The following is a 25,439-nucleotide window of genomic DNA, read 5'->3' on the forward strand; positions in this document are numbered from 1 at the left end:
TGGGATCCTTTTAGGTTAGTTAAGATTAGATTAAGTAAAATAAATAATAATAATAATATTATAATAAAAATGTTTCATGAGGCACACACCCCTAGCAGCTGATAGTAGCTCGTGGGTAATGTAATTTGTTAGGGTAACGTGAGGTGCATGTTGCCCGAGTGGTTTAGAACTTATAATGTCGCAGATAGTAGTTAGACACGTTTCACAGGGCAATAAATATGTTTCACCTTAAGCTTGTTGATCTGAGGACTGTGACAGAAAATTTCAAACTGAAGATGAAATAGTCAATTCTCTGTACTGAAAACAGTGTAATATAATATGTCATTTGATAGATTAAAACCTCGACTTGGTTGTAAATAATATAGTATAAAAAGTCAGAAAGAATTGTTGGCAACGTATGAAACAGTGGTTGTGACAGGTGGGCATGGCAAGTTGGTCTGATTTTCTGGTTTGTAACTCTGTAACAAAATAAAATTGAAGGCTATAGAAATTATGCTTTGCCTTAGTAATATCTGTGTTATAATGAGTAATTTACATTAAATTCCATACTTCTCAGAAGGGTGTTAAATATATTAGAGAAGAGGGAAAACCTAGAGAACAAACATCACAATTCTCATACTTTGTTTTTAAAATTAAGTACTTAAAACCTATATAATATTAAAATTAGATTTGTAAACTATATTTTGATGCCAAATTTACTTGTATACAGCAATAATATAGTAGTTTAATTACATTTTGAATGTAACTTTCTAAAAATTTGTGACACGCACACAATGAGCTACCTGTATTGAGAGGGCTAATATGTCTTCCCTTTTAATTGGCTGTAACACTTATTGTACATCATTACTTTAAGGTTCCAAATTATTAGCTACCTAAGCAGTTGAAAAAGGAGGTACATGAATAAGTAGGAACAGCAAATCAGTAATATTGGCCTCATGAAATTTCAAGGTTAGAAATAGTTTTCTGAAAATTAAAAAAAAATCAAACATAGCACATCAGTTAATTTGGTAATTTTTGTATGCAACCATCAGTTTTGAAAAATCAATTGTAGGAATGTCTGATTGAATAATAGGTTTTAAGTTATGAGAAAAATTTTTTTTCAGGCTAAAGCTCCTGTGGCTTTCTCTATGTCAGTTTCAAAACTATTGTGAAATCGAGGTAAATACATATTAATCCACTATTTATGTAAAAAAATCTTTATGTTAATTTGTGAGGTAGTATGTTATTTTGAACAGAAATATTGACTCTTCTAAAAATTAGTAAAAACTATTTGTATAATCTCTTTACGTGTTTGATAAATATGTTCATTTATCTCTGGTTTTTTTCAAACAACTTAGATTGAATTAGAGACTGTGTTTTCACATTTTTAAGAATTATTGCACATATTTGAAAGTAAAAAATATATTTGAAACAGGAAATACAAGGAAGTATCAGTTGTTTTGTGAATCATGTTTAACAGAATAACTTATCAAATTTTTTTTAACTGTATTAATTAGTATCTTCCTGTATATCAACCTAATGATAAGGAAAAAGAGAATCCTCGTTTGTATGCTGATAATGTCAGGCTTGCAATGGCTCGGTGAGTGGAGTTCCACAATCATTTTATACTCTGTTAACAGACTATTTCTTTTGTTAGACTACCTACCTGAAATATTTTTTTATTAGTGATAAATTTTTGCTTTTTGATTGAAATTGTTATTTAGCATTAAAAAAAATACTTGGATATTTAGGTCTGTAAACCATTTGACATTAGATTTCTTAAAGTTAGTTTTATATATAATGTTGTCAGTGCTCTCCAGTTGTCATGATTTTCATAAATGTTACCTGCCTCTCTGCACCACTAAGAGCTGTTACCTAAAATGCAACTGCTGTGAAATTTCCTGTGCATGCCTCAAGTATTGAACAAACTCACACCCATACATGTGTCTATGTATATTGTGCCAGACTATGATGTAATTGTCATAATGCTGTAGCCCTCCACCAACAGGAAGGTGACATAACCTTCATGTGCAGTAATCCCTGTGAGCATTAGCACATGCCTGTGTTCAGATGTTATTTTCTGTGCTTTTTTGAGTTTCTAGTTGCTTTGATATACTGCCTTTCTTTATTTAGTGCTACATTAATTCTTGTTACACTTTCCTTCCATTCACCTGATTGCAACTTTGTTTTCTTTATCCACTACATTTCTGCTGTATACTACTTTCAACAACATATGCCAAAAGAAAGATAAAATGTACTGAGATGCAGGTATTTTCTCCAACTCACTCAATTGGCAATTGGAGGCAGCTTATCTGTTCATGGAACTGATCCCATTAGCTCACTTAGTAAAGCACATGCCTGCATGTGACAGGTCTCAAAGTTTACACTGTGGCAAGGTGCTGTCAACATCGTGGATAACCTAAATTACCACAACCTTATGGAGTTGGGTTGAACTGTGGTGTAATAACAAATTAACTGATAATGTTCCCGCTATCATGCATCAGATAATTGGTTCCCTTCTACTTACTTCTCCAGTTCAGGTCCCTTGTCATTCTGTTTTCATTGCCATTTGTGATGCTTGCCTCTCCTTTGGATGATTTCAGCCAACTGTTCTACATCCAGCCTTTGCTTCTGTCTTTTCTCTCCTTCATGAGGATAAGGGTTCTATTTTTCTGTTCACTACACTCTTGAACCAGGTGCATGTTATTCTGTCTCTCTTACCTGTATATCATAATGACTCTTTGGTTGTTTTTACTTTGTAAGCCTTCCTTTGTCCAACTTCCACATTGTTCCTCACCTTTCTTGCCCTACTTTGTGTTTCCTTTGCAATGGTCTCAGGTTGTGGCCACTTTATAATTCTTAAGTCCCAGTCTCATCTGTCCTTTCTCTCTGCTTGGTGTGCTCCTCTTTCTCATTCTTTGTCTTTTTATTTTTATCTATCTACCATTTTTAGTCTTTAGTTAATTTGCCCCTTAGTTTTATCTCTGACCTTCTCTTCCTCACTGTAGTTTTTCATCATGACCTTGATGGGGGCAATTGTTTTTCTGTGTTTACCACTGGAGTTTATATTTCTTTCTCTGCTGCCTTTATTTTGATCTGATTTCCTTGTTTTTGTGATCTCTGTTATATTGCTTTTCTTTTGAGTATCCACATCTCTTCATCTTATATCCATGACCTTTGTCTTGTCCCCTTTTCTTACAGACCAGGTTAGACTCCTATACCAAGGTTGTTCTCAAGCAATTTTACATTGTTTTCCCAATAATAATAACATTATAATTTCTAAAGCAGACAAATGAGGACAGATTGTTTTACTAGATAAAAACGATTATAAAGATAATATTAAAAATCTTCCGAATGATGGTGTGTACATGGAAATAAAGATCCAAGAAATGTAATACAGAATAAACAGTTGTAAAAAACCTGCCTTACCTTAACAATGAATGAACAAAGAAATCTTATGCCATATTACTTTATTTTACCTTGTTTTATGCTCTACAGCAAGTACATTAAAACTGGGATACCATTCTGCCCTATTGTTGATAATGGATCATCAACATTGTTAATTTCCAAGTTTATTGTTCTTTTTTAACAAATTCTCATGTATTTACAGTTAAAAATTCATCAGAATTTATTATTAAGATTAAAAATTTCAATATAGAGGAAAATGACAGATTAATTTCACTGTTTACAAATGTACCCATAGAAGAAGTACTATGTTATTTTGAAAATAGCTTACTAGCTAGCAAAATGTTTTCATGTCTAGAAGTAGATGATATTTTAAATTTAACAAAATTATGAATAAATTATAGTTATTTTAAGGTGGGTGGTAAAATTAATAAACAGATTAAAGGTTTGTTCATGAGGTCACCTTTATCACCTCTGTTAGCAGAAATTTTCATATTTAATGTTGAAACATCAGTGAAAAAAACCAGATTTGTGGGTGAGATATGTGGATGACCTGTTTCTGGTGCAGCGACATGGCAATGATACATTAATTGATTTCCAGGAACATCTTGATTCTGTCAGCCCTACAGTACAATTCACTTTAGAAATGGAAGAAGGGGCTGTTTACATTTTTTGGATGTTTTGGTGAAAAGAGAGAATGGGTTTCAGTATACAGAAAGCCATTCTCATTTGCCATGCTGCTGCATGCAAGATCGTGTCACCCATTGTCACAAAAAATGTTTTCTTTCTCATCATTTGTCCATAGGGCCATTATAGGTTCTACATATAATGAAGATCTTATGCTTGAACTGAATTATTCGAAATATATAGCCATCAATAGAGGTTTTGAGCCTGGTATTATAGATAGGATTTATAAAAACTGTAATAAACTACAAATTTCAGAATACACCAAACTTCAGATAATAAGTAAGGTTAATAAAGAAAGACTATGTTTACCATATGTTCCATCACTCGCAACAAAATAGACAAGGTGTTCCTAAAAAATGAATATCATTAATGGTATTAAAGACAAAATTGAATTAAAGGATAAATGTGGGGTATATAAAATCTCTTGCAATTGTAACTTGAATTGCATTGGACAAACAAGCAGAAATTTGAATTTTTGAATTGATGAACACAAAAACGCTGTTGAAAAATTAAAATAGTGATTCGGCCTTGGCGAAACTTGTGGCAAACTCTTTCCATAACATTCAATAGAATATGGTTCAAATACTTAAAGAAGTTAAGCTAAAAGTGAATAAGCATAATAGAATCTCTTGAAATAATTAAACATAAATGATTTTGAATAAAGATCTAGGCCCTGGTGCCACAGAAATGAAGTTCTGGAAATTTATTCTGTAGATGGCACTGTATAATATGTAAATTATACTTGTGCACTTGCTGGTATAAAAATAAAAAATGAAATTTCCCGTGGTTTTTCCGATCTGTTGAAGATGGTGGAACATTTTCCATTGAAACATGTAGAGTTTTTAATTGTATCTTGCATCTCCACACTGATGTCTCTCTTACCAGTTGAGGGGAGGGATGTTTCTCAACATTTCCACTCTCTCTCCCTCTCTAATGAAATGTTCTTTGCATATCTTTCGTGTGATAACTGAGGTTTATAGGTCTTACCAACTTCTTTGGTTGCACTTTTCAGGTCGTTCTTTGTTGATCCCCTCATATGATTTTACAATTGTTTATTCCATTAACCATTGGGGATGCACCCACTCTGGAATTTCCTTATTGGGGAATTCCTTTATTGGGCCTACAACTGTCATAATACACTTGCATCAGATCACGTCTCAGAGATTTTGAATCTAGTGATAAATTGCTTGTCCTGATTATAGAGTATCCTATAGGATTTGCTTATAGGACATACTATAGAATTGTTTATACAGTACACTATACAATTTCTTATAGAGTATCCTATAGGATTTGCTTATAGGACATACTATAGGATTATTTATACAGTACACTATACAATTTCTTATAGAGTATCCTATAGGATTTGCTTATAGGACATTCTATAGGATTGTTTATACAGAACACTATAGAATTTCTTATAGAGTATCCTATAGGATTTGCATATAGGACACACTATAGGATTGTTTATACAGTACACTATAGAATCTCTTATAAGAGTATCCTATAGGATTTGCATATAGGACACACTATAGGATTGTTTATACAGTACACTATAGAATTTCTTATAGAGTATCCTATAGGATTTGCATATAGGACACTCTGTGGGATTGTGTATACAGTAAACTATAGAGTTTACCTAGCACATCCTGTAGCTAGACCTGCAGAATTGTACTGTTAAAATTTTATAAGTAGATATGTAGACAACTTAAATGCACACAATGGGTTTATGTGCCTACTTATAGTATTTATTTGTCTTAATATCATCTTAAGTTGGAATTATAAAAATGTTTTAAAAGAGTGCTTGTAGTAAATGTTATTATATGTATTCTCAGTTTCTTATACTTATCCAAGTTCATTCCATTCATGATAGCCTTTATAAAAAAAATCAATAATTTATGTAAACAAATTGAATAATAAGAGAATTAAAAGGAACTGAAAATAGCTAAAATTGAAGTTTAAAACAAAAGATGTTTTAGATTGCACACTCTCATATTTCAATAATATACATACTATTGACATTGATAAATTTACAGAGTTGAAATGTTTTGTTTAAATTTACCTTACGAGTACCAAAGCCATTTTGTCTTTCCCTCGAGCAATATCACAGGACTTAATTTTAAAAAATGTAGAAACATAGAAAAATGGCTCATATTACAGATTTGATTTTTTAAATATTACATTGTCTCTACTAAATCATTTTATTTAATGAAATTTATTAAAAAAAAGCTCAATATATCATTTTGTTTTCAAATGAGTGCCTTCTATAGTAACAATGTAGTCTTTAAAAATGTACAAGTAGAAGGGTTATTTCCTAATATTTCAAAGTTCAAATAAATAGAAGTTGAATAATTTGTTTTTCTGAAACTACTTGTTTTAGGAAAGTACCTGTCAACTTCCAAAGTATTTCATGTACTAGTTTTATTTTGAGAATGAAATTTAATGAGAATTATGTAACCTACTTGTACTGTGACTTTGGTAAGTTTACAGAGTTGAAATTTATTGTGTTGAAATTAATAAATACATGATCATAACAGATTTCACAGAATAATGTTTTTTATTTCTCACTTAAAAAATGGCATAATATTTTGATTAGATATTTTCTGGCTAATTTTTTCATTGAATTAATTTTGCATCATTATTAAATTTGGCTGTTATTGCTTCCTTCCCATCCCTTTCTGTTGTTGCCAGTTTCTTTGTTGTATATACTAAAAAAGTAATAACAACTAGTTAGTTATCAGATATTATTATGCTTTAAGTTTGTTTCATAACATTTTTACATGTTAATTTATGAAAAAACTTTATGTGAGAATTTATAATATATCTGGTGAAAACAGTACTTACTTACAATGGCATCAATGTTGTCTTTATCAAGTGTTTCTTTCTCTTATTTTCCTTTGTGTGCATTTGACTGAATTCCTGTCAATGATTTTTCATAACTCTTCTGGTGTGTGAAGAATTCTTAACATGCCTGACACTAATTCGTGATGATTTCATAACTGTAACTTCTTCTTTGCTATTTTAATTTTACTACTGAGGTCAACCATTTCCTATAAAATATTATATATGAACTAGTATTACAAACATGTTTTAAAAAAGTCTAGTGGTAAATGTTATATATATTTTCAGTTTCTTATATTTATCTTAGATCATTCCAGTTGTGATAGAATGTATAACAAATTCGCTAACAAATGGAACAATTAATGAAATATTAGTAAAGGTTAGTTTATGATATCCAACACAACTATGGGAGAATGATAAACCAGCACAATTATAAAAAATTTCAAATTAAAACTGTGTGATAGTAGTTTTTTTATCATAATATTGGTAATAATGAATATATGAATATTATATACAAATAGAAATATGTAATTACTAAATGATACTATATTACATATAGCACAATTAATACTAGTTCTAGAAACAGAAATGTACGCTGTATCACTATCTTGTATTAGTTGTAGTTAATATACAGGGGCGAAAAAGTCTGATACACAAAAGGGGTGATCATGTGCATTTTTTGCAATAAATATATATATGTTGTGTTAAAGAACTAAACAAATTCATGTTTAAAAATACTTTTCTCTTATAGTTAAATTATATTTACAGGTAAAATGTAGCAAGATGAATTAGATGTCAGAGACAGAGAATATATAAGTTCAATGCATCATACAATTGTTCTCAAAGATAAAAGTTTTATATGTCAATGATAGATTCTAATAAATATGAAACACCTCTTGAAGTTTGGTCTTTATCACTTTGGGCATGTCAGTTGTCGTGCATGTTAAGTTTCTGATGCCTCAGTCTGAAAAACTATTGTGTAAAACTGAGTAATTGCAGTAAATATCAATTTAAAATATTCTAAATATGTATATATTTCTAGAAAGTGTAACATAACTACATCTTTGTCATAGTAACACCCCTTTTGTATGTCTCCAACTTTTGGTATTTCCTTTAATAATAATAGTAATAGTAGTACCCAATACTGCATTAAAATTAAATATTTAATAATATTACTGAAGTTGTAAAGTATGATTTAATATACAATGAATACAAGTAATTTTTAAATGTTTATATTTATAAAATAACTACAAAGTAATGTATAAGCTAAAACACTTATCAACTGCCAATATATATATTCAGGACAGGGATTCCACTTTGAATTTTTCTTTCTTAGTTTACCTTTGCTTCCAGGTTTTAAACCACCCTCTGGCCATTGAACTTCAACTACACTTTTTACCTTAATCTAAAACTTTAAAACTTCATTCCTATTGAAGTTTTTCACCCAGTGTAAAAGTCCTATTTCCACAGCATTTTCTTCAAAGAAATCAATTAAAACAAATGCATTTTTATTTAACAGTAACACGCTCAACTTCATGATGAATCTTACATTAAAACTTTGGTTTCCAAAGTTCAGTCTGATTAGCTAATATGTGACTAATGGCGAAATCAGAAAATACTTTCGTACATTAGATATTTATTAGTTAACAAAACAATGAATTTGGATAAATGTAAAATTATCTTTAAACATATAAAATTACGTTAAACTTTAAAATTTCATTGTCATTTCAATTATCACATGCTAGCTGCAATATGGAGTAATGACAGAACAGAGGTCTTTAGTTTGTTTGTGGTTTGGGAAAGGTGGGTGCTTTTAGACATGTTGTAGGTTTAAAATTCTGTTTCTGTATCGAAAGAAATCTTCTATCAAGACCATTTTGTAGTTCATTGTTTAGATTATATTCATATAACATATGAATATTCAGTTTACAAACTTCTTGATGATTCAATAGCCAAATTAACTGTTGAAAAAAGTGGAATTTGTCCTAAGAAGGCTTGTGGAAGAGACTGAAATTCTGTATGGACAATGTTATATTACAGTTAACATTCCTTTTTTTGTTACACATTTTTTCAAAAAGTGGTTATTATTAGGGACCACTGTGGTCTACCTCTGCTTTTATATATGACGATTATAACAACGTTTTAAAAAAACATTTTTAAAGGAACAGTACATCTCCAAGCAGATCTGTGAGACTTACTGTATTCTGCAAGAAATTCAGAAACAAACAAGAATTTTATAAACACAAAATGAACACGCGAGCTGTTTGCTTAACATATTAATAGCCTCTATGAGGATTCATTTGTTACATTCTAGAAAACTTGGTAGTGAATTAATCACTCTTGGTTTTCCAGAAGAGTATAAAATTTCAGTTATTGAATATATTGCTATTTGTAGATTGCTTGGTTAAACATGTAATTTGAGGGAAATGGGTATTTTTTATAACAGATTTGTTTTTCAACATGTTTTACACCATACAAAGAGCAATAAAAGAAATACAAAATGATCAAACTCTATAGTAGAGTTTGAAAATTGCAAAATTGTGGACATTATTGCTGCTATTGTAGTTAATTGTAAAAATGAAATGTGTGGAATTCATAAAGACACTAGTATTGTTCTAGTAAAACCATTAGTAAAAGTTAAAGATTTTATTAATATAGCACCTATAAATATCTCCACAAATCTTTTAATGGAAATGAAGGAAGTTCAGTGAATTGATGCATTTTTTGTAAAAGATATTAAAAAGAAATGTGTCAAAATGAAAAGTGATAACAAACATAAAAGAGAGAAATTAAATAAAAATCCTACATTGAACTTTTTAAATTTTTCTATGATTATACATAAATTTACCTATACAATTATGTATTAAGCTAACTGGAAACACATACTGATTTTAGTGTTTAACTAAAATGGCTAGTGTAATGTATATGGTCAAAGTTTTCTTTGTTTAATATCATGTCTTTAACTTAATAGATGTATTTAAATGTGTATTATATGTGATATTTTTGAAAATAAAATGTTTCTTTGACATTTTTATATGTTTCTTTCATTAAAATTAATTTATAAAATATTTAATTGCTTAGTAAAACTAATGCTGGTTAATTCTTATGTCTTAAACAATATGTGATAACTATTTCTAAAGATTAAAATGCTCTCCAAGAATGTTTGGAATTAAGACAGAATTTTAGGAAATTTCTATATAGTGCTGATTATGATTTATTTTCTCTCATATAACCTTATCACTAGAAACTGGTGATCCAATGACCAAAAAAAAAAAAACTCACTAAGCCCAACAAAAATATAGTTCTATGTTATATTTATGGAAACACTAATTTGAAGATCTAAAACTTGCAGGATATATCAAGTGGTAATTTGTTTTTTATTAAGAGTGTTTCAAGTCTAGTGAATCTGTCTTCTGTATCTTGTAAGATTTTTCAGTTTGCCCTATAAAACTGAGTTTAAACCTAATTTGTTCCCTAATAATGAAGATGAAGACAGTCGATAAAACATAAAATATTTTATTTGCAACGTTTAAATAAAATGTTTTATGTTTTATTAACCATCTTCATTATTAAGCTTCAATTTCCCCATCATGAATCGGTTTCTAATTTGTTTCCTATTGGATTTCAGTTTGTCCTATTGGACTGATTTTAACTTTGTCTGTATCATATAAGACTTTAGTTTGTCCTATAAGACTGTCTATAAACCTACTTCGTATCTTATAGGATGGCAGTTTGTCCTATTGGACTGATTTTAACTTTGTCTGTATCATATAAGACTTTAGTTTGTCCTATAAGACTGTATAAACCTACTTCGTATCTTATAGGATGGCAGTTTGTCCTATTGGACTAATGGTCTTACACATAAAGGATATAGTGATGTCCTTTAAATTTCTCATATGATCTTATTGAATCACTTAGGATGTCTTATAGGATTTTATAGAACTCCTATAGGACATTTTGTAAGGGGGTTATGTCACCCCCTTATTGATTGAGGACTATATCATCATGACAATTATATTATACTCTAAAGGATTACCCATAGACACGTGTAGAGGTGAGAGTTTGTTCAAGACTTGAGGCACGTGCAAGAATTTCCATGGCAGTTGCACATGAGGTAATAGCTCTTAATAGAGTACAGAAGGTATTTATCTGCAATACATTTTCATATAAGGAAAATGTTAATATTTTGGTTTTTGAGCTAAGTGACTTAACAGTTACATAAAACTAATAAGATTAATTAAGTTTATGAAAATAAACAAACAACTGCTTAAAAATGATTATAAAATTTGAGGTATTAATATGAACTTTTTATTATTATTATCACTTTTGTGTATATATTCCTTTAAAACTTTATTTTGATGTAATATATTAACAGAGCCTTGGACTTGCCAGTGTCTTGTTATTCATTTGATGATCTTCAGTATATCACAATGGCCCAAAAGCAAAATTTACCTCAAACTGTGGCTGTGATCAAGCTGTTGAAAATGAGAAGCAGATTAAAGTAAGTGTATTTTCCTTTTGATTTTATTTTTATGATACACTTTTGAAGGTACTGCTTTATACTTTCTTGTTTTTAACTTATTAGATCTAGAATGCAGTTTTACATTATTAGATAAAATAAATTTGTGTATTAGTAATATTTCACAATCTGTGGCAAAAAGAAACTTGCTTCAATAAACAAAGTTAAAGGAGAGTAATGGATGGAAGGTTTGAACTCTAAGACAAAGTAATAATTGTAGCTGTAGGTTATAGCATTCTCCTGCAGAAGATAGGTATATTTTCAATGTTTTAAAGTCTAGAGTTGTTATTTTAGAGTATTTTATTTAGTTTAGTTAAGATTGGACACTTTTAGATATTATTACTACAGGTATAGCTAATAATAAAGTTACAACATTAGGCTTGATACTATCATAGATAATAAGGCTTTTTTTTAATCTAACTACTACTACTACTACTACTACTAGTAATGGATTAGGATAACAGAGTTATTAAATATTAGATTAAAATAGTTTTCACCAGTGTTACTAAATAAGAAAGAAAATTTTTTAACTTAAAAGTTTAAATTACTGTTTCTGTTACTGTTTGATAACTGCTGAGTCTTTAATACATTGTAAATGTTCAAATTAGTATTTAGTTGTGTGTAACTAGAAATGTAATGTACATCATAACTGTGGTATTGACAGAAATTAGTGATAAAAACATTGGTTAATTGAGGATTTGATGTTACATTTATCTTCAGTTTAATACTGTTTAATCTACAGTTTGTTTTAGCAAATGTAGCATGATTTTAGCCATAAAGTAAGCTAATTTCACTTATTGGTAAGTTATATATCAGGCAAAATAAACATAAACATAAGGTAAAAATTAGTTTTCCAGTACTGTACATATCTCCACTCACATAAATAGCTACTCTCGTTCAGTGCTGCTCTCTATATGCAAATTTTTTTTTTGCATGTCACAAACCTTGAGCTCCCATAAACCCCAAGATGAACATGGTTCAACTGCATCTCACATGCAAACCATCATGTGACAACCCTTCACCAATAGGAGTATGACACCCTCCTGATGCATGTAACTCCATCTATTCGATTCTACTACCGAACTATCAATTCTCGTTTGGCAGTGCTATCGTTAAGACATTTTTTGTTTGTGCTCTCTTTCCATGGTTTTTTTATTATATTTTTATATTATATTATACAAAGTGGAAATATTTTCTTTTTTTTTTGTACTTCACTTTACCTGTTTTAAGTGATAACTTACTTTTATTGCTCTTCACCTTTTTTTTGGTTTTCACTGAAGCTTATGTTTCCATTTCGAAAATGTTTTCATTTACTTCCAGCACAATTACTTAGGCTTCAGGTAGCAATACTTGACTGAGGAATTGTCAGCTTTCATACACTGGGATATTGATCATAATATGAGTTGACCTTTCTCGGGCCTTGAGTTTCGTGGCCCACACATTTGGTTCCACCGCCTTTGGACAGATAGGCTGTTATATTGTTATAGCTTTTTGAATATTTTGATACTAATATTATTATTTGTAGTTATTTGGTTTCAATAATATACAATGAGTTAAATTTGTACCTACTTCTTGTAAGATTAGAGTTTTTTTAATTCACTTTTAATGATGTTCTTTTGTACTACAACATTAGCTTAGGCTTACCATGTGTCTTTGTAATTTTAGGCTTACTTGTCATTCATCTTACTGGTAAATCTTAAGTTAGGTTAATTATATTGTTTCTTCAACAAATACCATCTACTAAATTTTTTATTCTCAGTATACACTTAATTTTACAATTAATTTTCTTTTTAAGGACCCCTGGGTCTGGGGTCTGCCCAACCTTCTCCCACTATTGTTCACTTGCCTCCACAAACTGCCAAACTCATTCAGGACAATGTCTATTTTGACAACTTTCCTCCATCTGATTATGAATTGGTTTTCCCAGGCCTCTACTATGGAGTCTGCTAGGCCTATCTCAGTCCTTTTTATGCATGTTTCACAGTTGCTGTTTTTTTCTCCCCTTTTCCAGATATTTTATTTTTAGTTCATGCTGGGACTTTTCGTTTCTCTTTTGAGAGATGGTGCTGGCATGCCTTGCTCTCAAAGGGCTTTGGTTCATTTTGCCTTAGCTTGCCATCAGGCAGATTTTTTTGTTGTTTTGTTTTCTTGCTTCTCTGCACTTTGAATATCTGTTGCCTGTATGGGGCGCATAATCTGATAATCTAATTTCTTTCTCCCTAGTCAAGTTTTCCAGTCTTCCTCTGTTGCCTCTCTTACTGTATTGGCTGCCATACACCTCCTTTTTGAGGCATTCTGTCTATTTCTTGGGATACCTTCCTCCTTACCTCCATGATGGGGGGATTGCCATCTTTGCCTCTTTCTCTACAAACATGGCTTTTTTGCTTTTGGGATCTTCTGGGATTTGACACTGTCTTGTACCAAGTTGGGACTTACAGACAGCTGTTTTACTCCACTGGTCCCTTTTTTGGGGGCATCTGTATTGCTACATTTGATTTTTTGTTGTTGTTGCTTGTTTGTCTCTTTGGCCATTGCATTCTTTATTCATGTTCCATGTCTACCACCTTCTTATCATTTACCTGTCCTACATTAAGCTTTCCTCCATTACTCATGTATTCTCGATGCAGATTGGAGTTCTATGATTGATCTGTCCAACTTCATTCGCTTCTTGGATCTTTTCCTTTTTTCTATATTGTCTTTTATCACACTATGGTTTTTTTTTTTTCCAGGACTGAGGATGCCCACAGTCGACATTTTGTATTCTTATGCCCACGTTCCTATTCTTCTTCCCTTGTGGCACTGAATGTTTGTTCATCATAGGATTGGGTACTAGTTTTGTGCCTTGCCCTTTGAGCTTGTTTCAGATCTATGTGTCTTTGTCTCCAGTTTCTTATCCACTTGCCTAGGCTGTCTGCATTCAGACAGGTTTGGGACCTATATATACATTTATTTTCTCATCCCATTCATCATCTTCCCTGGGTGATTTCATTCATCCTTGTCACTTTGCATCTGGTCTTTCTGACTGCTCTTTCCTGGGCAACACAGATCTGGTTTTCTCTGCTGCTTCAGCTCAATCTGTCCTTTTTGTTCTGGATCGATTTTTCCTACCCTCCACTTTGGTGGCTCACTGGGCATGTTCTTCCTTTTCGTTTCCTTTTATCTCCCACTTTTAATCCCAGTCAGATCCAGTTGGCCTTCTATGTCCCGTACCTGCTCTCGGTTGCTTCATTACCTTCAAGGCTTCTTTCCTCTGGTTCTCTTTCCTGCTGTTTCATTCCCTGGCACAATTCCTTTGTTTGTGACTTTTTCCTTCCTCCTTTGGATTTGGCTTTTGATTCGATTGATCTTTTCTTCCTTGTGTCTTTTTTTCCCATAATCAATTTCTGGTGTCTTCACTCTGATTAGGCACCTTCCCTTTTACCTACATCTCACCCTCATCGTATGTTGCAGGTACTTCTTCCATTGAGCACTGGGACTAAACCTCGTACATTTATTTCTCATTATCTGCTTCGGGTAGCTGTTTCTTTCTCGTTGGGGTACTTTCTTCTACCTGTCACTATCCTTCACTCTTCAGTGATACTGTGACTGGGTAAGATACCTTTTTGTATATATTTTCCTCTTATTTTTCAGGGGCATGTCCCATTTTTTTCTTTATGGATCCCACTCTGTGGGGAGTGGTGCCTGTCCAGGTATAGTTAAACTAGTAAAATCTGTACTGTGAGGCTGTGATGACTTAATTATCATTTCCGTGGCCACTAAATGCACACTATTGAGATGGGGTGTTCCACAAGATAACTCGTAGGTTTTGCTCATGATATATTTGTTCATTTATATGCTTGTTCCAGACCATATTAACCCATGAGTAAAGCAGAAGGGGATAGTTGCCCTGCCATTCCATAGACTTAATGAACTAGGAGTAGTCTGCTTTTCAAAATAGGGTTTTTATGGTCTCCCCTTGCACTGTCTGTAGTGTTGATGCTCCTCCGAACTTTTCACTGCATTTTCTCCCCATTTTCTAGTTGTTAGAAGCAAATCATGAGGGAGGCAGGTTTTTTACAAACTGTTCAGGATGGTTTTTCTTCAACAGCTATTTAGGGAACCTGCTGGAAATAATGCTATTTTAGATTTATTTATAGAGAAATGGTTGATAGGGTGGAGATAGTAGAACATCTGAGTGCAAGTGATCATTTCTTGATTAGATTTTATGTTTTCCTCTATATGGAGATAAGGAATAATGAGATTTTGATTCCAAACTTCAAGAAAATAAAGTTTGTACAGATAAAACAAAAATTGTCTGTTGTGAAGTTGGTAAGTGAATTAATTAGAGATACTTATCAAATATGTAAACATTTTAAAAATAAGTTATTGAATATTCAAAAGAGGGACGTCTCTGAGAGAAAAACAAGAGGATAGCTGAAAAAAACACCAGATTGACTTATAAAGGATAAAATTAAAGAAAAGCATTATAAAGATAAGTAATTTAAATTGACTGCAATCATGGGAAATTTGGAGAATTATAGAAGATCAAGAAAGTTGGTCAAACAGGAAATTAAAAAGTATATGAAAAAAAAAAGGCTAGCCTAAAATGTAAACATTAATAGTAAAGATTCCTTCAAATACATTAAGGGTAAGCGAAATGTTGAAGGGAGTGTAGGGCCTTTGAGAGATGATACAGGAAGACTAATATCTTTTGCGATGGCTGGAATATTGAATTCTACTTTTTCTTCAATTTTTCTTAAGAAGATTTAAGAAATATTCCTAATCCTGAATAGTTGCTAAATGGAAACAAAATTGAACAAGATGATCACATCAATTCTGAGCTTGTAATAAAATAATTGGGAAGTTTATAGAATGATAAAGCTCCTGGGCCAGATAATATTTATCCAAGGGTTTTGAAAGAGGTTAATGATTGGATATGTGAGCCACTTGCTACTATTTTTTGTAAGTCTTTGAATAATGGGTAGGTGCCAGAAGATGGGAAATTGGCTAATGTTACTCCTTTTTTCAATGGAAATGATAATAATTGTCCCAGTAATTACAGGTCTATTAATCTTAAATCAGTGGTGAAAATATTTTTTGAAAGTCTGATAAAAAGATGCTTTGCAAAGTAATTTAACAAAGTTTAAAATTTTGTTGGATCATCAACATGGTTTCACTAGGGGAAATTTTGTCTTACTAATCTTTTGACATTCTTTGAAAAGGTTAGTGCTTGTGTATATGAGGATATGGGTGTTGATTTGGTGTATCTGGACATTCTGAAAGGATTTCACAAGGTGCCCCATATAAGACTGGTTAAAAGATTTCTGTAGAACTAGGGGATAGGTTGGCTCATTGGATAAAAAAAACTGGCTAGCTAGAAGAAAGCAGAGGGTTATTGTAAATGGAGTCCAATCTTAGGACTTTTGCTCTTTTTTTATTTACATCAGTGACATAGATAAAGGAATGATAAATAGATTATTTAAATTTGCTGATGTTTTTGGGTGTTGCTGGCTCTGAGGAAGATCCTGCTGCTTTACAAAAGGATTTGAATTATTTGTTAAGTTGGGCAAATAAATGGCAGATGGCCTTTTATGATAATTAATGCAAGGTTATACATGTTGGATATCACAGTTTAAATTATAAGAATAATTTTGATGGGAATAACCTTAACAATGTTATGGAAGAAAAAGATCCTGGTGTTCTGGTTCATCAGTCTCTTAAGCCATCCAAGCAATGCCAGGTAAACCGGATTTTAGGTTGTATCTACAGAAATACTGAATACAGTTCTAAAGAAGTTAAAATGTCATTGGTTTAGCCCATGTTAGGAGTATTGTGTTCAATCTTTGGCTCCTTTCTTTAGAAAATACATTGAATTGTTGGAATGATGTCATATGAGGAGAGATTAAGATCTCTGAAATTGTTTTCTCTTCAAAAAAGAAGAGTTAGATGGGATCTGATTGAAGTGTTTGAGATTGTTAAGGGGATTGATAATGTTGATGCATCATCTTTGTTTTTTTTCATACTTAATGGTTAGAATGGTAAAACTAGGGAACACAAATATACATTTGACAGATTAGGAGTCATCTTCAGCAAAGATAGCTTTATTTTCTAACTAGATGGTTGTACTATGGAGCGAGCTGCCTTCAAATGGTAGATGCAGTTAATTTAAGGGAGTTTAAGGAAAAGATTGATAAGTATTTGAATGATGAGGGCTGACTGTGTTTTTTAGTGATTACTTTAGTGCATAAGATGGCCTAGAAGAACCAATAGATCTATTATTGTTATAATTATTGACCAATGTCTCAAATGTATATGCCACTCAAAATGTCTCCAGTTTTAATTTACACCTTATTAATCTGTGTAGGTTTGTTTTTTTTACTTATCTGAAAGGTCTAAAATCTTTAGTTTAGTTAAATTCTTATTAAAATATGGTGCTGTTAGCTTATAAATGCACATCTAATTGTTTTTTCATTTAGGTATTGCAAAGAATTTTTTTAGGTCTTTGAATACAGGTTTTTCATTTGTAGTAAATGTTTTAATGTCATTGTTTAACTCTGAATGGAACAAATTTATACAAGGAAGATTTAGTTTTGAATTAGAAACTGATTAGAAAAACATTTTAGTTTAAGATAATCTCAGTGTCATTAAGTTTTCGTAATACTAAACTGATTCGGGATATATTTATTGTATAATATTTTACATTAAATTATAAATTTAATGTTCAATGAAGAACCTACTGAATTGCATAATTAATTCAAAAAATACAATATAAGCAACTTTTACAATAGGCAAGTTTGGATTTTAATAATTTTAATGTTTTAGTCTATAGTATTGACTGACTCTTGAATGAAATTTACCTGATGATGGCTTGTTACCATGAGCCCAGATGTAATTATTAAAATCAGAACTTGCCTATTTTAACAGTTGTTGTTATTGTATTTTAATAAACTATAAATTTATTTCTGAAATATGAACTCTTATGTTAATTTAAATGGTAAATTTGTTTCTCAATTTCTTCCCTGTTGTCTGCAGTGTCAATGTATACCAGCTAATTAAATTTCTGTAAACCCCCAGTTTGGAGATGGAGACAATTCCAGAAGAAACAAAGATTCTAACAAATTACCTCCAAGTTCAAGGTTCCTCTCTGAGGGTGGAAGAGTTTGCAAGTGCCTTGGAAGTACCATTCAATGAAATCATCAAAAATGGATTTGATGCCTTTGATCAGGTTAAATAATATATCAGTTTTTCATTAATGTTTATCTCTTTTGCAACAGGCTTGTGTATTTTACACAGCCTCTTAACCACCATGTAAGTAACATGAACCTTGAAGGTATACATACTATAACTCTGAAAGTACTTAATGTTATGTACATGAAAATCAGCAAGCTGTCAGTAAACATTAAAACTCTTTCATAGACAAAACATCAGAATTTTTAATTTTTTACTGAAAGTTGTCCACAGATATATATATGGAGTAAGAATGTTGACTGGTCTGAGTGCAAAGTGATTTTCATGTTATAATTAAAAATACTTTTCTTCATCTGAAAATTTTCAAATTTCATTTGCTTAGTTTCTTAAACCTTTTAAATTAATATCAAACTTTTGTTTTTCAGATTAAACATAAAGTTTTTGCTATTTTCACTACCCTAACTCTATACCTATTTGGTCAACTTGACCAATCTCATAACCACCTTAAAAAATTAGGAAATAAATCTAAATTACCTTTTTTTTCTTTCTAGAATGACTATAAACTGTAACAGGAAACTGCAATTGTTTATCCTAAGTATCTTAAGGCTTGTAACAGTACAGAACTCTTTATACCTAATTCTGTTGATTTATTGACATTTGAACTGTGCATAACTTGTAATTCCCCCCAAACAGGCTGTAACTCACACTGAGAACATACAGCTCACATTACTATATCAAATTATTTAACACATAGGCTGCTTGCAAGCATACGTTGTTAAGATTTTTTTTTCATTATCTTACCATGTCTAACCTAACAAGTTTCTAATTTTTACATTTTAGTTACTTTTATAATAATAAATAAAGAACTAGGGAAGCTGGATTTTTTGGAAGAATCCTCAACTTTAGTGGATTGAACAGATACAGGTTTTTGTTGAGATGGTAGGAATTTCTTTTTATGAAAAGCAGTTTAAGTGTTAAAGTATAGTCATTGGAAAGAGCAGCTGATTCCTGTAGCATTTCAACTTTCTTTTCATGTAAGTAAGTTTTGAGGTTGTCACTTGCACAACATTTAAATTCACCAATTAGACATAATTGTCTTAGTTTGTCGAAACTATCGCCAATATGTATCGAATTACACCATTGATCAAAATAAACCTCCTTTCGTGGGCAAACTCCATACAAGTTTGATTATCTTGTTTCCGATAACCTCTAAACTTTTGGTGATAAGCCTCCGGTACTAACTTGTATGCTTTGAGAATAGCTGCTTTAACCTTATCATGATTTGTACAATCTTCTAAAAAGAGAGTGGCATAAGTTCTTGTGCTTTACTGGTTAAGACACTTTGTAATAATAATGACCATTTTTCGGTGGGCCATTCTATGATTTGGGCAACCTTCTCAAAATGTTGGAAATATTTATCTACTTCATTTTCATTGAACGGCGGTACTTTAACATATCGATTAAGTTCAAAGTTGTTATTTTGCCTTGGTCGATCGCAGTTAAGTCTAATTTCCTTTTTTTTTTTTCAGCCTAATTTCTTTCTCAGCTTCAATTTGAATTTGTTTTTTCTCAGCTTCAATACGAATTTGTTCGAGCTCGATTTGTTTGAGTTTTAGCTGAATCTCTAATCTATCTTTATCACTCAACCCTGATTGGCTAGTAGGGACACTAGAGTATTCCCCTAATGCTTCCTCAGGCAACAAATCATCATTGACTAGTATTTTTATAATACGCTTTTTTAGTTCATTTTTTTCTCATTGACCTTTTAACTTCCAGTTCTAAAACTTTGGCAATTTCAAGCAATTCATTTTTGTTATATTTTACCAGTTGTTCTAGGGAGGGTGATACAAGAAAATCTTGATAATCCAACATGATCAAATCCTGTTTGCACTGATAAATATAAATTCAATTATGATTTAAATTATAATTTAGACCGAATTTTGTCTCTGATTCAGATCCTGGATGAGCCCCCAATTCATTATGTTACGTATTGAAAATTTCAAATAGTCCAAAGCCAATATTTTAGTTAATTTATGCTATCTGCCAACAAGATTGACACACACCGTCTTCGTTTTAATATATATATATACAAAACTGTATAATTTACAATAGCAACTATTATGATTAATTATTACAAACAAAATTTCATAAACAGAAATTTCACTAACTTACAAATAGCCTAAATCATCTTCCTAGTTCAGAGTCTCCTTGATATCCAATGATTTAACTTGAAGTCGATATATGGACCATTGAAGTAAGGTAATATTTTCATAAAAACATTAATGTCCGATGAGAAACCAGTAATATTTTTGGAAAGATACTAACATTTGATGAGAATTCACTGAGGTTCAAAATTTATAACTGTTCCTGGTCAAATGTTGTATATTTTCTGGTTGGTAAAAGATAGCAAAATTGCTGTTTATAGTGTACACGGTTGTAACAGTTTCCTAGCAGACTTGTATGTTTTCTCTTTTTTTTGGTGCGTCGCCTTTTATAGGCACAAGAACAATACTGAACTATATTTAACCGGTTAGGAAGTGGACATATTGTTGATTCTTGCATTCATGAATATTCTACAATCTTGGAGAATTGGTAGGAGTTTCGCCGTACATAACTAACACTGTAAGCTAGGCGTGTTTTTACTTATAAACTCAATCCCAACAAACGTTGTCATTAAAATAAATATATAACAAATTCGTTACACGCAATACATATCTGACACTATAAGTTACGCATATTTTTAAATACAAATTTATTCTAAACAATGTGCATACTAAAAATAAATACATAATAAATTTGTTACAGTTCTCAGCCCTTATTGTTCAGTGTATTTAGGCTATTTGTATACTGGTATTTCTGGCCTGTGTCACAATCATGTGGACACTTAATTTGTTTAACATTCTAAATTTTCTTTTGTTTCTGATAATAATTGATCTTTTTCTTAAGCCTAATTGCCATCAGAGTCTGTGGGTCTGGATTTTTCTGCTGCAGTGGTAGTCCCCTTCCTGATAACATTACTGCTAGTCTAATTTATTTTTCTCTCATATAATTTATATTTTCAATATTGAACCTATTTCCATTACATGTGAGGATGCTTGTGCCATGTGAGATGATTTCAGTACTTTTTGTTTATGTATTCCATGGTTATCTAGATGTTCTCAGTTGGATTGAAGTCTGGTCTTAAGTTACCTGGCTTCTTCTATTGAACTTCTTTTTTTTTTTAACTTTTTTCCCTGGAGACATATTTTGTTACTTGCTTTTGGGAGGAGATGGTGGGATATTTTTGTCATTGATGTTTCTTATCTTTTTTCTAGGAAGGTTGTGTACTTGTATCTTGCTAAAGCCTTCTATCAGAGACATTAAGAGATGGTCATTACATACTTTTATGACATTGATTCTCCTCCTGAAGAACATTTTCTACATCTGGTCATTGCTGTTTGTTCCTATTATGGAATATTTTTGAGGGAATCAACATAGATTGTTTATAACTTACGACAATTCCTGTTCCATAGATTTTGCTCCATCCACATCAGTGAATTATTTTGTGCAGCTGCTACTCCCTGTTTATCATGATATTCCTGACCACCTTAAGTGTTGGTTTCAGATTACATCTCTTCACATTCACCATTTGGCTATTATTTGGGCCTTCTGGTCTCTGTTTCATTTATCATACACCTTAGAGGCTGGCATGGGGATAAATCTTCATACGTTTTTGCTATTTGACCTTCAGCATAGCGCTATATATTCAGTTTTAGGATTCCATTTGCCATCTGTGGTTATTTTGGAATCTGTAAACGTTGTGAGTTTTATATTTTACTCAACACCTATTGTTAACCATTTCCAGTGTGTCTGGGATTGTGAATAGTTTTGCCTTCAAAACAAATAAAATAATTAACCCTCTATCCATGGACATCTTTTTCTGCACATGTTATGAGATTGTAGTGAGTTATGTTTACAATTTATTAAACTACTTTCTTTTCATGGTATACCAATAAATGTAGCATAAAAGCATAGCTAATAATCCATATTTTAATAGTATATAAATTTTAAGATCTTACTTTTAGTAAGGCAATACTTAAAAAAATTAGAATTTTCCCTAGTGTGAGAATTGTGAAATTTACTCTCTAGGCATCCCCTCTTCTCTAATTTATTTACCCCCCTCAAAGAAGTATAACATTTAATGTAAATTGCTCATTATAATGTTGTCATCACTCAGGAAAATGTTATAGTGTTCAATCTTATTTGGTTACCGAGCTATAAAATAGAAAATTAGACACCATTTGTCATGCCCACCTGTAACATCCTCTCTTTCAGAAATTGCCAATAGTTCTGCCGTTTAAACCTATATTACAAGGTGTCTGTCTATAAAGTCTGGAATCAATTTAAATATATTTTATTTAAAGACATAGTTACAATATTTGTTCAAAATGGCCACTGCCATGTTCGAAACATGTTTGTAAATGATACAGCATGATTGAGATATTGGATTTCTTTTCGGATGTTTGTTATTGAACTCCACAGCTATTTCTCTGTGTCCATCCTTCATGTCCACACAACAAGATAATTTTAATGCACTCTTGTAAGTTTAATGACAAACCTGCAACAAAAGAATAAAACAAACTTTATCAAAAAAATAGAATGCACAAAACCAACTTTATTTAACTGGCTTTTTAACTAAGCTATAAATAAGTTTAAAAAAGTCCTTAATGCCTTGAGCATCAATTTCACTTGCACACATACAAACATACACACACATCAGTCACTTCATCTGGACTAATGTCTGTGGCTGCCAAATTCACAAAAACAGTTACAAGTTTGAAACAGAATATAAGCTTTTTCTGTTAGTTATAAATGTGTATGTCAAGTAAGATCACAGGGTTTTGAAAACTGTCTTGAAAGTTAACCAATTAACTGCAGCAGGAGCAGGTCAGTTGCTGTTTTCTGACTCATAGATAAAACTGAGTTGCCACCAATCACAATAAAACAGTAATTTTCGTCATTCGCATAGAGTTATAGTTATATATGTGCGAATGACGGAAATATCCATCATTTGCAGCTGTGCCTTAGAACTTCAATGACGGAAATATCTGTCATCCGCAGTTAATGGGTTAAGGATAAATGAGCAGAGCTTCAGTCGTGGATTGGGAAACATTGTGGACATCTTACCAAATAGAGAAGCTAGAACTTTGTAAACTGTACATTTGACCTTGTCATTATTTATAGATTGTGTTTACATTACTTAGAAAGTGTAGATGCTATACTATTAAAGTTAAACAAACTAAAAGGGGGAGAATTGAGAATGCTTGAAGGTCATGTGACGATTAAAATGAAGATTGTAAATTTGTATATATTTTTTTTGAAATTGATATTAGAACTTTGAATTATAAGCTATGTTGTCACGCTAATCTTATTGACATACATTGATAACAATTGTTTAATTAAATTTTGAATGTAACTTTAAAATGTCATGACATGTTCAAAATAGCACTTGTACTTAAAGGGTTAAGAGCTAAGTTCTACCTGAGTTGAATTTTACATTTCAAAAATTAATAGAAATTTCAAACAAGTATTTCTGAAATACCTTCCCTCTCACATCCCCACAACAGAATTTTCATCTTGACTGCAACTTGCAATAAAATCTAAATTATTGTGCTAAACCAGAACTTATCTAAGATCCTGTGATGCCTGTACAATAAGTCACGTGAAAGTGGAAAGGTGGAGAATTATGAGTGATGTATGCTCTACAATATGTAAAGAACAGTCAGAAATTTTAAGTTGCATGTTTCATTAGCAGTATGAGATAAACTCAAAAATGAAAGATTTTCAGTATCTCAGAATTAAGTACCTGTTTGAAATCCATTTTAATTATAAAAATGGAAAAGTTTGACAGGGCACTTCAGCAGAATCCTAGCAGGCTTTTTCATATGCCATAGTGTGAATAATTTTTCCATTCTCCAGTTGCTTGTGGTATGGTTAAAAGGGAGGTATGACTGGAAGCCTTATTTTGGGAACCCATACCCTGTTAGCTTCATTTTCAGACCAAGATCCTTCTAGATTATGTTAATTAAGATATATGGACAACTTTTACTACTGACTTTTGTGTTTGTGGATTCTCACCTCTTAACCTTCTTGCTACAGACAGGTCAAAGGGCACAGGTCACAATGTTTTAGAGAATTATTTTCAAAATTTAATTAAACATAAAACTATTATCAATTTATGTCAGTAAACTAACATAATAACATAGATGTAATTCCAGTTTGAATATTATATGTGTTTAACTTCTTAATTCAAAAGTAAAATTTTAAAAACAAAATGATATTAAGGGCACCCTTCTGACTGCGTCCAAATGCCCTCTGTAGCGAGATGCCCTTAATATAAAAAATGAGCCATGCAAAGCTAGATTCCATATTGACTAGACTAAATTTCTGAATTTTAAGGCCTTGTTTGGTGTTCATAAGTTGCATGTTGCCATCACATGGAGCATTGTAAACAGGAGGTCTCAGGAGGTGGATTAGCTGTGCCCTTTTTTCTTTATTATTGGTCACAAAGTTTTAAAGTACTTCTCTTCAGTAGAAATCCACTGAAAATTAAGCAACAAATCATGGCTTGTATCATTAGACTGTTTACTTGACATCATAATGCAATACCCTTGAGAGCAACAAAGCACTAGCACAGAAATAAGCCTTGCTTTGAGAATATGATGTGGAATTTATCAGCTTATGTATCCTATGGTGTTTACAATGAGAATTCTCCAGAATTATATGATTGCACTTTGAATCTGTGAAAACATTGATTACAGTATATGGTTTGGAGCCAATCCAATAAACATTGCGGTAAGAGTTC

At 31.5% G+C, this 25,439-nt stretch overlaps 1 protein-coding gene across 1 annotated transcript in view; it reads left to right on the top strand.

Annotated features, from left to right (window-relative positions):
- The window catches only part of LOC106469532 (lysophosphatidylcholine acyltransferase 1-like), a gene marked incomplete at its 5' end in the record, with an annotated part of 58,421 nt that overhangs the window by 10,244 nt on the left and 22,738 nt on the right, over positions 1–25,439 (top strand). Inside the window, 4 exons of the mRNA XM_013930031.2 lie at positions 1,104–1,158; positions 1,497–1,579; positions 11,285–11,410; positions 18,482–18,632. Of these exons, the coding sequence (XP_013785485.2) occupies positions 1,104–1,158; positions 1,497–1,579; positions 11,285–11,410; positions 18,482–18,632 (415 nt within the window). The remainder of the gene's footprint in view (positions 1–1,103; positions 1,159–1,496; positions 1,580–11,284; positions 11,411–18,481; positions 18,633–25,439) is intronic.

This window comes from Limulus polyphemus, unplaced genomic scaffold (genome assembly GCF_000517525.1).
Source record: "Limulus polyphemus unplaced genomic scaffold, Limulus_polyphemus-2.1.2 Scaffold3532, whole genome shotgun sequence".
Taxonomy (NCBI): domain Eukaryota; kingdom Metazoa; phylum Arthropoda; class Merostomata; order Xiphosura; family Limulidae; genus Limulus; species Limulus polyphemus.